We start from the raw sequence: 12,882 nt of genomic DNA on the forward strand, positions 1-12,882 counted from the left end.
GCTCCGGGCGGGTGGCTGTTACAAGGAGGCATAGTAAGTGACTGTATGCTGCTGGAAGAGATCTGTGGACTGGGTGGTCTCTTTTCTACGTCTGCACTTAAATCTGCACTATAAGTGAGGAAGGTGTTATCCTAAACCAACATTTTTGTCTCTCTTTGTAGGTCACCATTTCAAAGCTCATAAGGCTGTTCTTGCTGCCTGTAGCCAGTTCTTCTACAAATTCTTCCAAGATTTCACTCAGGAGCCTTTGGTGGAAATTGAAGGTAATCTGCTTTGTGCAAATAATAACCTTCAGAGTTGTGTGACCAAGCTGGAAATGAATGTAGTATCTTTGGTAAGGGGTTACAGACATGCTTGGTCATATCCATTAGCTTTCTAGATCTCAGCTCTTGACTTATTCTGAGGCAGCTACCACCACTTGAAAAAAATTTCCTCTGAAGAAAAATTAAAAATAGTCTTGATTTACATCTTTTGGAAGGGAAAATGTGGGTGTTCTTTTTTTTTTTTTTTTTGCTTCCCCCCAGTACATGGCTACTGGAGGTGAGGCAGACCCTGTATGTTTTTAGGACTAGCAGTGTGACATATAATATTTTCCTTGACAACAGCCATTCTGGTCAGATGAATAAGGCTGCCAGTGATGGCCAATGGCAGATGCTTTGGCTGGGCTGCAAGAACAGGATAGACATGGAACAATACTTGCCTGATAGGCAGGAAGCAAATTCCTGGAGCAACATTTCAGCCTCCAGTAACTTGCTGCTCAGAGTTCTCTTGAGAGAAAGATTGTATTTTTGTGTTTAAATCTATACTTTTTATTATTCAAACAGCTTTTTGTCTGTCTTACCCTTCCTTTTATCTTTGTTGTGGCATAACTATAGTTGTTGCAGATTCACATGCTTCTATAGCAGACTTTTTATTCCAACAGGAGCCTTTTAAGGGTGTCATCTTTATGAAACTGGCTGCTGCATTAGTGTGAGCAAAATAGTGAGCAGGCAAGTGTGTAAGATTCATCAGGTAGATGAGACTGAGGAATTGCTAAAAGAAAATTTTCTTTTTCTTGCCTATATACAGGTGTAAGTAACATGGCATTTCGTCACCTAATTGAGTTCACCTATACAGCAAAACTAATGGTCCAAGGTGAGGAAGAAGCAAATGATGTTTGGAAAGCAGCGGAGTATCTACAGATGTTAGAAGCAATCAAAGCACTTGAAATTAGGTAAGCACATAATCCTCTTTTTCTTCCCAAGAGTGAAATGTAGAGTCACAAGAGACCTTTTACAAGAGTTGGCTGCCAGAATTTTGCAGTGCTGTTCGTTATCCTGGAACCTTCTAAACTTGTGTGGGACCATATACTCCTCTACTATAAGATATGGTTTAGAATTACACAGGCTAAAAAATCAGTGTTGCATTCTTTGGGCTGAACTTGATGACAAGTGACATGGCTGGTAAATGTTGCAGAGATTACAGGGCTGTGACTTTGTGGTAACGAATACCAGATTGTCGCAGAGGCACACCAGTAGTTACTACATAGGGGACAAAGTTAGACAAAACTGTTAGGGAGACCCTCCTGTTGAGTTGTAAGATTCAGAGAGGAACTCCCTTGCTTTCTGAACTCCTTCTCAGAGAGGAGTGTAGGTGTGGCTGGACCCATTCCTAGTCCCAGACTTGGTCAACCGTTTGTCTAAAGGATTATGTGTATGCAACCAAACCAGGCAGATGGCAAACTCAAAAGGAGAATTTATTCATCTAACCAAAGTTGAAACTCAGGGTAAAAGCAAATGTGCTATGTGGAATTCAATTACTACACAGCTCAGGGGATCCCTACACTTTGGAATGATAATCCAAAATGTGCAATCACTCGCTTATGAGCGCTCTCAACCTCAAGGAATTTCCTTGGGTGGCATCCTAACCTAAGAGGAGAGTCGCCAGCTGCAGACCCACTGCTCTGAGGAGGACCAACTCAACAAGGTCCCCCGGCAGGGCTCCATTTATACCCTAGGTTGAATCTGATCTGTGGTCATGTATGGCCAGTGGTCTAGAAACTTCTCTGACTGAGGCATTTGGTTGGCCAAGGGCCCTGTCTGTCAACCAAGGAGCCCTGCTTTTCCTGTCTGTGTTGTGTCTGTGTCTGTCTGTGAGGATGTGCCTCGGATAATTAGACCACATTAACAAGCTTGTGCTCGTGTTTTGGTTTCCTGCAGCTTTCTGCTATTTCTGAGAGAATAAGCAGTGATCTTAGAACTTCTTGCTGCAAAATTAACCTCTCAAACTTATGAACGTAACTGTTATAATCAGTTTTATATGGGATCAATACTTAATCAAATGTTCTGCTGGCATGAAGCAGAGGGAGGGGCAATAAATGCTCCCAGCATTATGATTATTCTTGCTTTCTTTTCTGGGCTTGCTGAAAGGTCTTTGCATTCAGGCTAAGGAAAGGCTATTTCTTCCTTTTTATCTCCCCATAGACACATTAGGAGAGTGGCTTTGGCCTCAAGTTCCTCTAGTAGCCAGCTAACATTTTGTTTAAAAAAACCAAACCTACATGACATGATACACCAGAAACTTGGTTTACAACATCAGCATGTATTTCCGAATTAACTTATTCTGTGCTTATTCTGTGGATTGGCAGTAGAGCTGAATAAGTATGTAATTTTTTTTAGTCGAAAGATATGGAACTGTGCATTTCTAGTCCTACCTTCCAACCCCACAAACACCCTTTTTTTGACATGATTAAGATTAAGTGTGGTACCACCAAAAGAATATTTTATTTTTTTTTTGATTCAGGAAAAAAAGCAGACCTTAGCTGTCTGCTTGAGGAATTTAAAAGAAACTTGAAACTGAGAAAGTATGTTCTAATCAGTATCACTTCGACTCAATATACACCATTAGAGCTGTTGAACCAGGATTCAGATCCATCTATCAAGCTAAACTGTCCAGCCTGCAATTATTTCCCACCATTGTATAATGTTATGCAGTTTGTTGGTTATGCATCAGTAGTAAATGCTATAATTCTTATGTTACAAGGAAACAAATGTTTTGCTTAACAAGCACACATGCAAACCAGTCTATTCTTAGAGTTACTTCCATTGTTCATAGATTTTGAAAAGTTTTTTTGTGAGGGTTTGTTTGGTTTGGTTTGGGTTTTTTGGTTAGAAAGACAAACTTGAGTACCACCTGTCAGTCTGTGTTTTCTCCTTCACAGTAAGAGGGGGGAAGAATTGCAATACAGTGCCTCAGTCAGAGCTTTGACTAAAAGGGGCAAGCTTCAGAAACTTCAGCTGAAGTAGAGGTGATTATAGAACTATTTGTATAATGCGTCAAAGAGTTGCACATTGTATAATCTAGACTAGAAAGAAAACAACCAGCTGTTACTCCTTAACGTGCGGTTGTGTTCTGTGTGTGCATCCCCATTCAAAGTTTCACACAATGTGGTCAAGGACGGTAGTCTCTTCTTTGCTGAGCAGATTATTCTTTTGGTACGTGATCCTGGAGCTCCTTGCAGTAACGTGCAAAGTAGCTATCACCTAGGCATCAGAAATCTACACCAGATGAAATTAAGTTTAGCTGCTCTGTCTTCCTGTGTCTGAATAGAGTAAGGTGCAATTTAATAAGTTGTATTCTGCATTAGATCATTAGCCACACATCTCTGAAATATGACTTACAGATACTGGGCTAAGCCTTATCTCTCTTGTTACTAGAAAACGTGAAAGTGGTAGGGAGTAGATTACGTGAAAGGATTCATCAGGCTGAAAAGGAAGATAAAAGCACAGCTTACTCCTGTCAGTCTGATTGGAGGGGAAGACAGGCACTCATTTCCAAAACTGATAAGCAGTAGTAAAACCTTCAGCACGTAAGTGCTGTAGATGATCTTGAGGGTGTGACTTGGAAGCATTGGCCCACTTGGCTCTGTGCTTGAGATGGAATGCTATCCCTGACATCTTGGAGGAAGGAGGTTACGTGTGTATGATACAGGCAGAACAGGAACAAACCTGGGGGTTATGTTTAAGCCCAGAAAATTAAACTAGAATACTCCTTCCACATCCCAGTGGCTTTTATTTTTACCTGAACTGTTAGCTATGTGCTTTCCTGAAGTACAAGATGTTATAATAATATTTGTGTGAAGTCATAGCTGTAGTGTTTTCTGACAAGCTGTCAGCACTGCAGGCAATTGCAAATGCTCCAGAGCTTTAGAGTTGAATATCATAGGAAGGACTCAAATCTTATTTCCAAGTAGGCAGGCTGAAGAACTCCTTTCTTCAGGGAAGTTTTTGTTCCAAGTACAGAATTGCACAAGTTTCTTAGATAAACCTATGTCATTAGGTTAACTGGCCTTTATTCTTGATAGATGCTTTGTATCATTCAAGCAGAGCTATTTAAAACACTTTAGTAGCCTTATGTCAAAGGTTCTGCAGCTTTAACCATGCTATTTTACAGCTCTAAGGAGTATAGATTAAGGACAAATTAGCTTCTGACATGCACACAGATTATGTAGTCATTCATTGTTCAGCTTCTTTGAGAAAGAGCTAGAGAGTGTTGGATGCAGAGGCTCAGTATTAGACGGGAATTGTTATGTCAGTGCTTATGGACCTTAACCATGTTCATGTAAACGCTTTACAGGAACAAAGAAAATTCCTCGCCCTTGGAATCAAGTCAAGCACAAGGTAACAATAAACCAAAAAAAAGGAAGATAGCTGAAACCTCTAATGTTATCACAGAAACACTGCCATCTGCAGAATCAGAGCCTGTTGAAATTGAGGTTGAGATAGCTGAAGGGACAATTGAAGTGGAAGATGACAGTGTGGAAACACTTGAAGAAGTAACTTCCGCAGAACAATCCATAAAGTACATACAGACAACAGGTACATCAGATGAATCTGCATTGGCTCTTTTGGCAGATATCACCAGCAAGTATCGTCAGGGAGAGAGAAAATGCCAGATCCAAGAAGGGGATAGTGCAACTGATCCCTCGTGCAAACAGGTAGAAGGTATTGAAATTGTGGAACTTCAGCTGTCACACGTGAACAATTTATTCCACTGTGAGAAATGTAACCGCTCGTTTAAATTGTTTTACCATTTTAAGGAACACATGAAAACACACTCTACTGAGAGTTACAAGTGTGACATATGCAATAAAAGGTACCTACGAGAGAGTGCTTTGAAACAGCACCTCACCTGTTACCACCTTGATGAAGGTGGTGCCAGCAAGAAGCAAAGACCTGGCAAAAAAATACATATATGCCAGTACTGTGATAAGCAGTTTGATCACTTTGGACATTTTAAAGAGCACCTCCGGAAGCACACAGGTAAGAGTACTGCTGTAGTCCTGTCCTTGTGGTCTTGGCTCTAGCATTTAGGGGTTTTGCATGTTTTGGGGAAATAGAGAATATGCTGAAGAGAACACATGAGTCCTGGGTGCTAGAAATACTTGGCTTCTAGTTACAACTAAAATGCTGATTTGGCTTTTTGTTTGTTCGTTTGTTTTGTTTTCCATTGATATAAACTTTTGAGGCATTGAGGTGGTTAAAAATAGGCACCTAAAACCCGAAAGCACTAATGAAGCTTCTCTCTCAAGTCTATTAAAACTTAAAGATTTTTTCAAAATTCTTTCTTAAGGCACATTTCTTTCTTCAAAAGTACCAAACTGAAGAACTGCTTTATTTTCACAATTCTCCTAGTAAACGCTTCTGTTGAAATACGATCTGAGCTGTGAGATTCTCAGTGCAGTACAGTTTAGAGGGTTTCTTTATCTAACAGAACTTCTGAGCAGATGCCTATTAATGCATTAGGCATACAATACCCCCTAACAATTCTGTCTTGTACCATCTTGTTTGGAAAGTTTCACCCTTGCCCTTGACATCTCATCTATGATATGGTTTTTCTTTGTTAATTAATACAGCAAAACATTTCTACTGACTATAGTATACTTTTTTTACTGTGAAATCTGCCTCTTTGAAATCTGGATAGCATCCTTTAAGTGCAAAATGACTTGTGCTCCTTCTTTCTTCTTTATGTGGGAGGTTAAGATGCTACTTCTTCATCTCACTGAAAAGTCTACTATCTGAACAGATACTGAGCATTATACAGATAACTCTGAATGTAAAATATTTGTGGTCCTGATCTTCCAGATGTTTTTGTTTAATATGTCAGTCACGAGTCATCAGTAAGAATTTAATGGAGGGTAGCAGCGCTATTTCTTTCGTAGCTTCATATCGTTGTTAAAGCCTTTTAATTTGAATTTCTTTGTATCTCTGTATGGGACTGCTGAATATTGATATATGACACTGTGTCCAGTCTATTCCCAATAGCCCCTTAAAAGTTCCATTTATAAACAGTCTTTGGCAAATTGTTACCCCCCGTGAAGCATCGAGTGATTCTCAATTACGAGCAATCCAAATACAAGCTACTTAACAAAAGTCTTTTCAGAGGAAAGTTTGTGGCAGATTAACAGAGTTACCCAGATATCACAATATGTTGATTGCTGTTGCAATGAAGGATTTTGAAGACAAAGCAACTTAGTATACCACAAGAAGTACAGAATACTTTCTAAATGTATATTGATACAACTAGTATAATGCATGGCATCTAATTAATTCTGGTTTAGTGGTTTCAAAAGCCTTAAGCTTAAAATTAAAACAGATATTACCATTTAACTGTGGTCTCCTAAGGTTAGTGGAAAAGCTCCCATTCAGCCAAAGGCTTTCTAAGTTCTGAATTCTGTATAAAACTGTTTGAATGTTAAAATGAAATTGAAAGGCCTGGGAGAAAATGTCCTACAAAGTATTTGATCCTGTTGCTGCTTAATCACACCACCAGCAATAACATGAAAATAGCAATTGGGGCAGAAATAGACACCATATCAGTGTTCGTAATTCTTTTTGATGTAGGAATTTGACATTAACAATGGCTGTTATATTTGTCTCAATAAAAGAAAGGAAGGAGATCCATGGAGTTTCTTTCTCACTCATGCGTACAGTGCCTTAAGCAGCTTCTGAGTCTCTGAAAAAATACCTAAAAAATGTCTTGCATGTCATGTAACTCCAAAAGTATTAACAAAGTCATCTCCAGAGCTTATAAAGATGGAGGGGTTTTGGTCTTATCTAATTACTATCTTTTTCCCATTTATGAGGATGGATGAGATTTCACTTGCCAATTGTAAGTAACACACAAGGCAGAAATTCTGCAAGGCTGCACTTAAGTGATGTATATCTGTTGAGTTCAATAGCTGTAATTTGTCTTACACAAGAAGACCAATTTCCTCATACAGAAATCAATCTTAGAATGAAGCCACTGCTATCAATATGTTGAATATTTCTCAGCTAGGCCTTCTTGATAATTTTTTTCTTTTTTTCCTTTTATGGAGAGTGTATGTGTACTCACATCGCTGAAGGTGGAAGCGAAGGAGTTAAAATGTGCTCCAAGCAGCTAAATTAATCTGCCCTTGTCTGAAAACCCTGTAACTGAAGTAATTTGTATATGAACTTCTTATGAAAATTGATCAAGGTCTTGGCCATTCTTGGTAAATCGAAAATGTGGTTTACAGGAAGTGTACTTTGGACTGCAAATAACATCTTCCATAGGAGTGAATTTATTTATGTAAATATATTTACATACCTTGAATAAATGATCCCAAGAAGTTCATTTGATAAACAGCTCCCTTTGGTGTATTTCTGGAAAAAACAAACCACCTAGGTTTACTGTTTCTCTCTAAACCCAATCTAAATAGTGATATGGTAGATTTATGGTTATGATTGAATTCCCTGGTATTTCTTACATATTAGGCAAATACAAGTCACTATGTTGTTATGAATTTCTTCATGTTAAAAAGTATTTTTTTGGGCCAGTCACCTTCCTGTGACTGTCAGATTATAAAGGACCAGCAGAATATTGGACAATCTCTGGTCCGAATTTCTGTCCCATGACTTACTTAAGATTGGCAAGTGAAATCTCATCCATTCTCATAAAGAGAGGAAAAAATAATCATTAGATCAGGCCAAAAACCTCCCTTTTGTATGGTCTCACTTAGATGAAACTAAACTCATAGTTGGATGACACGTGGGAGGGGAGAAGCAAGTTGTCACTTTCAGCAGAGGAGTTTAAACCCCAGCTTGCCAGAGAGTTTCTCAGAAAAGAAAGAGGAGAGCAGACAGCTGGCATGCTCTCTGTGTTTTCCATCACTGATGAAATTAGTAAACAGAGACATCAGTTGTTATTTCTTACTTCTTGATGACAGTAATAACAATATACTACTTTGGATGAAAAAGAGAAAATTACCTGTTTTCAGCCTCGGCTGCTGTTGTTCTTAGCTGGCTTCTATGTTTGGTACTAGATTTGAAATGGAGTGGCCAAACCGAAAGGAATTTTTATCTTACTTGGAGCCATTTATGTCTCTCTGTGCTTTCTCTTCACTGTATTTTGGGGGGAAGGGGTGGTGTTTGTTTGTTTTAATACTGATGCATTGTTATTTTGTGGTCATTCTATGCCAACTTCTTTTTCTGGAGTTCAGTTTCAGCTCTCAAGCATAAGCTGTGACTGTTCTTGAAAATAAAACTTTGTATTATTTGAATACTTCCCTCTTTAATGTGTCACTTTGTATATTTACTAGTGTTGATTCTTTAATTGTAAATATTATCAGACAAAAAGAGAGAAATAGCTGCTATTTCTTTAAGATATTTCATCAGAATAGTAATCTAATTTCCATAAAAACCTAAATGTACCTTAAATGGTACTGGTAATTGTTACTTTTTTTTTTTCTAAATGAAAGTTATGACTCCACATTAGATTCTTGCCTTTTTCTTTACATAAATAAAGTTTAGATAGAATGCCTTTCTCTTCTAGAGAAATAGTAGAATCCAGTTGGCCATGTCTTTACAGCATATTTATCAACCTACACAAAAGGGAGAGAGGGGAAGAAGAGAGAGCTGACAGAAAACTGGCTGGCTTTATACACTTACAAATCCCTTTATCTGTCTTAACAGGTGAAAAACCATTTGAATGTCCAAACTGCCATGAACGTTTTGCTAGGAATAGCACACTCAAGTGTCACCTGACAGCCTGTCAGTCTGGAGCTGGAGCTAAAAAGGGAAGAAAGAAGCTGTATGAATGTCAGGTGGGTAATGGAAGTAGCAGAGTGTGAGACTAGATACCTCTTTCCTGTGCTGAGGGAGTGTGGGAGTACTGAGCAGGAAAGGCAACGAGAGTGGGCCTACGTCTCCAGGAGCTACTTTTAGTAAAATGAATGTACGGATTGCATTCAACCACAACATACAGATAAACTCTTATATCTGAGTAGTTCCATGTAAAATGTGAAATTACTGATATGAAACCTCATGATACTTATAATCAGATTGATTCTTCTGGGTAGGTAAGTGTTCCTCTGCATTTTACTGATCTTTCTGCTTCCTTTTCAAGGTTCTTGATGCATTCACCTAGGCCTTTCCTGCTTGTGAGCATGCTTTACTAAAGTCCAAAATACAAAGTACTATTTTATTTCCTATTTTATTATTCTTCTGCTTGATACTCAATATATTGACTTTCTCTGGAAAGTCATTCCAACTTACGATGACAATCTGTAATATCTTTTAAGCAAATATAAATGCAGTAGATGGATAGCTAGTGTACTTGGTGACTATATGTAACTGACATTTGAAAAGCTGTTCAGATAAATCTTACTTAGCTTTTAAAAGCTGATTCTGAAACCTAGAAAATACAAGAGCTGAGGTTGGTTTTAGCATTTTTATTTGCCATTTTACTGCCCCAGTGCTGTAACAGTTTCAAATAAGAACACACTTCTTTTTCACTCTCTTTCATTCTGTCTCTCCCCCCTCCCCTCCCCCTTAAGGCTCTCGCCTTATTCAGTTAACAGAATGGCTATGGTTTGAGGTTAAATTGGGTTGTGTAGTGAAGAAAACTGCTGGATTTAGTTCCAGCTTTTTCCAAATGGCTTTATTTGTTCCAAAAGAGAAAGTGATCTTACTCACAGAAAACAGATGTTGTGAATGTGGATTAGTGTTTTTTCAGCCCGCTGAAACTACAGCAATTTTTGGATAAATTTTTCTTGAATTTTTCTCTCTTTAGAACTACATTTGAATAGCATTCAATAAATAAATCTTGGCTTACTGAACGAAGAGGAGAATTCAAAATTGTGCTTCCTTGATGTGCACTTTTGGTGCTCTTCAGTGTATCTCTTGAGTACTGAATTAGGCTCCATGCAGCAAGAACAATCATGTGCTTGGGCTTACCGATAGTCATTACCTTTACATATGACTTAAGTAATTATGAATGCTTATCTAAGGTTAGTATTTTAAGAGTGTACCTGCAACTTCTTTCTAAAATGTGAGCCTGGGCAGAAAAAAGCATGGCACTAACATGACAAACCTGTTTTAACGGACTTCAACAGCAAAATGGAGATATTTCGCTCTCCTACACAAACATGTTCTTGAGTTAATCCCTGTCAGATACTCCATCATCCCTCTGTGCTGTTGCGAAAAATTATGAGGAGATGGAACATTCTCTTTCAAAACTATTTGCTTGCAATGAAAGGGTGTTGAAATGTGTGTTCTTCCATGGACAAAGACTCCTGAGTCTGTTTCTTTACTCTGAGCCTGACTCTGCCCCACTCTTCTCTCTTTTCTGCCCTGGCACCTCATTAATTTTTGCAGTCTCTGTGTGTTGTTTTCAGGCTACTTACCTCAATGCCAGCTAAGGGGAAGGAAGTGTGCTCATGTGCTTTGTGAAAATAGTGTGTCTGCAGTTCTGGCAGTACTTCTGGCTGGAGGATAATTAAAGGGATGGAGTTTGAAGATAATTTTATCTGCTGAAATCACTGAAGTGGTTTTTTGAAATGCCAAAATAGGAGAGTTCAGTCTAGCTGGTTAAACCGTACAACGCTATGTGCAAATGAAAGCTGATAAGGAAAAGTTGCTAGTAGTACTACATCTAGAACTTCAGTAAAAGGACAGTTTGTATTACACTTTCATTGTACAGTATTATTACATAAGTAGCTTTCCACCCAAAACTCGTAACACCAGACATTTATTGGGGCATGATACTTTAGGTGAATTTTGTGTAGGTTAAAATAAGAAAATTTTCAATTGCTGTACCAACTCATAAATTTTGTAGGTATCCTGTGTCTGCACAACTAAAAGTAGCACACTTTCTTAAAAATAAATAAATAAATACCAGGTCTTCTGTTCATCTGAAGATGACTTCTCAGCTTGTACCTCTAATCTATGTTTTTTTAAATCCAAGTAGTAAGAAGATACACTATGTGAAGCCATGATCTGAAATAAGCACTATACTTTGTCATATTTCTGATGGCATTGTTTAACATACGGTATCTTTTGTTTCAGGTTTGTAATAGTGTGTTTAACAGCTGGGATCAGTTCAAAGATCACTTGGTAATACACACCGGTGACAAACCCAACCACTGTACCTTATGTGATTTGTGGTTTATGCAAGGGAGTGAGCTGAGAAGGCATCTCAAAGAAATGCACAATATTTCAGAACGAATCATGACAGAAGAGGTTCTTCCAGTGGAAGCTGTAGAAGCCGAACCAGTAACATCAATGACTATAATAGAACAAGTGGAGCAAGTCCATGTCCTACCAGTAATTCAGGTACAAGTGGACCCTGCACAGGTAACTGTGGAACAGATGCACCAGGATCTCATACAGGACAATCAAGTGAAAGGCACGCAGATGGATGAACTGCAAGAACAGGTGCAAATTAGTTACTTGGAAGTTGAACACATTCAGACTGAACAAGGTGCTGAAGTTCATGTGGAGCAGTTACATGTTGAGCACGTAAATCAAATACAGATGGAAGAAGTACAGGCAGAACTTATAGATGGAACAGGCCTTGAACAAGTAGCGTATGAAAGTGTTGATCAACGAGAAGCAGAAGAAAAGGAACCTAATCAAGTAGATGATGCGAATAAGGAAGGTCATGAACAAGATGAAGACTTAAAAACTCAACAATTAGTGGATACACAGAATGAAAAGGTGGATGACTAGGACAAATGACGACACTGTGCAGGTTTAGGAATGAAATACCAAATTATTTTTGTTAACTTTTACATTGGTTTTTGAACTGTTGGTGGTCACCTTTCCAATATGCTGTCCCTAGGAAGCTGGACAAGTGGACCAAAATTAGCTTTCTTCATGTACAACTAAACTTCTGTCATATGTGAAAAATAACTTTCCCATTCATGTAATACAGTGGAACAGAAAGGAACAGAAACTACCACAGACACAGACAGCTTTGTGAGGAGTTTAATAATGGATACCTTGTATCGTTGTTACACCATCCCTGGGTATATGTTAGAGTAACTTCGCCTCATTTCCTCTTGCAATAGAAGCAAACTGTTGTAGATTTGCAGGGTGTCTGTGGCAGAAGAATCAGTAAAATCTGGTGGGGTCTATTGTAAGCAGCAATTGAGTACCTGTGAATTTTTGGATCGGACTGTTTGCTGTATCCTAGCAGTGGTACCTAACTTTCAGTCTGGGGAAAAAAACGTTGTTGCTGAAAGTCTCTGAGCACAAAAGTCCTGTGCCTTTTCAACGCTGACTGTTTAAACTTCCACAAAGTTCCTAGAGTACTCAAGAGCCTAGTTCTGAAAAGGCAATGTAGGTAATGTTATAATGCTTTATACTTTTGCTTAAATTTGTCAGCTACTGATTTTTTTGTTGCATTAAATTTAGAGACAGGAGGCTGAGGAAGGAAACAGATTCCACATGGAGGCAGCAGGACACTTTAAAAGGGTCACTTTAAAATAGCAAAAGCTTGGTGGAATCTGTGGTAAACATGAGCTGAAAGAAAGCTACCACCAGTCTTCTTTTATAAATCGTCATTTTTAAAAGTGAATATATTTAAACATAAATATAGAGG

The 12,882-nt window shown here is 38.4% G+C and overlaps 1 protein-coding gene across 1 annotated transcript; it reads left to right on the top strand.

Moving 5' to 3' along the window:
• Positions 1-123: 123 nt before the first annotated feature.
• Positions 124-12,008, top strand: ZNF131 (zinc finger protein 131; the record flags this gene model as incomplete). Its single annotated transcript, XM_009697385.1, has 6 exons — positions 124-263; positions 1,069-1,213; positions 4,615-4,975; positions 5,078-5,300; positions 8,973-9,103; positions 11,346-12,008. Coding segments are annotated over 6 exons (1,663 nt in total), but the record flags the coding sequence as incomplete, so codon positions are not given.
• Positions 12,009-12,882: the final 874 nt, after the last annotated feature.

The sequence above is a fragment of the Cariama cristata genome, unplaced genomic scaffold (genome assembly GCF_000690535.1).
Source record: "Cariama cristata isolate BGI_N322 unplaced genomic scaffold, ASM69053v1 scaffold14263, whole genome shotgun sequence".
NCBI lineage: Eukaryota > Metazoa > Chordata > Aves > Cariamiformes > Cariamidae > Cariama > Cariama cristata.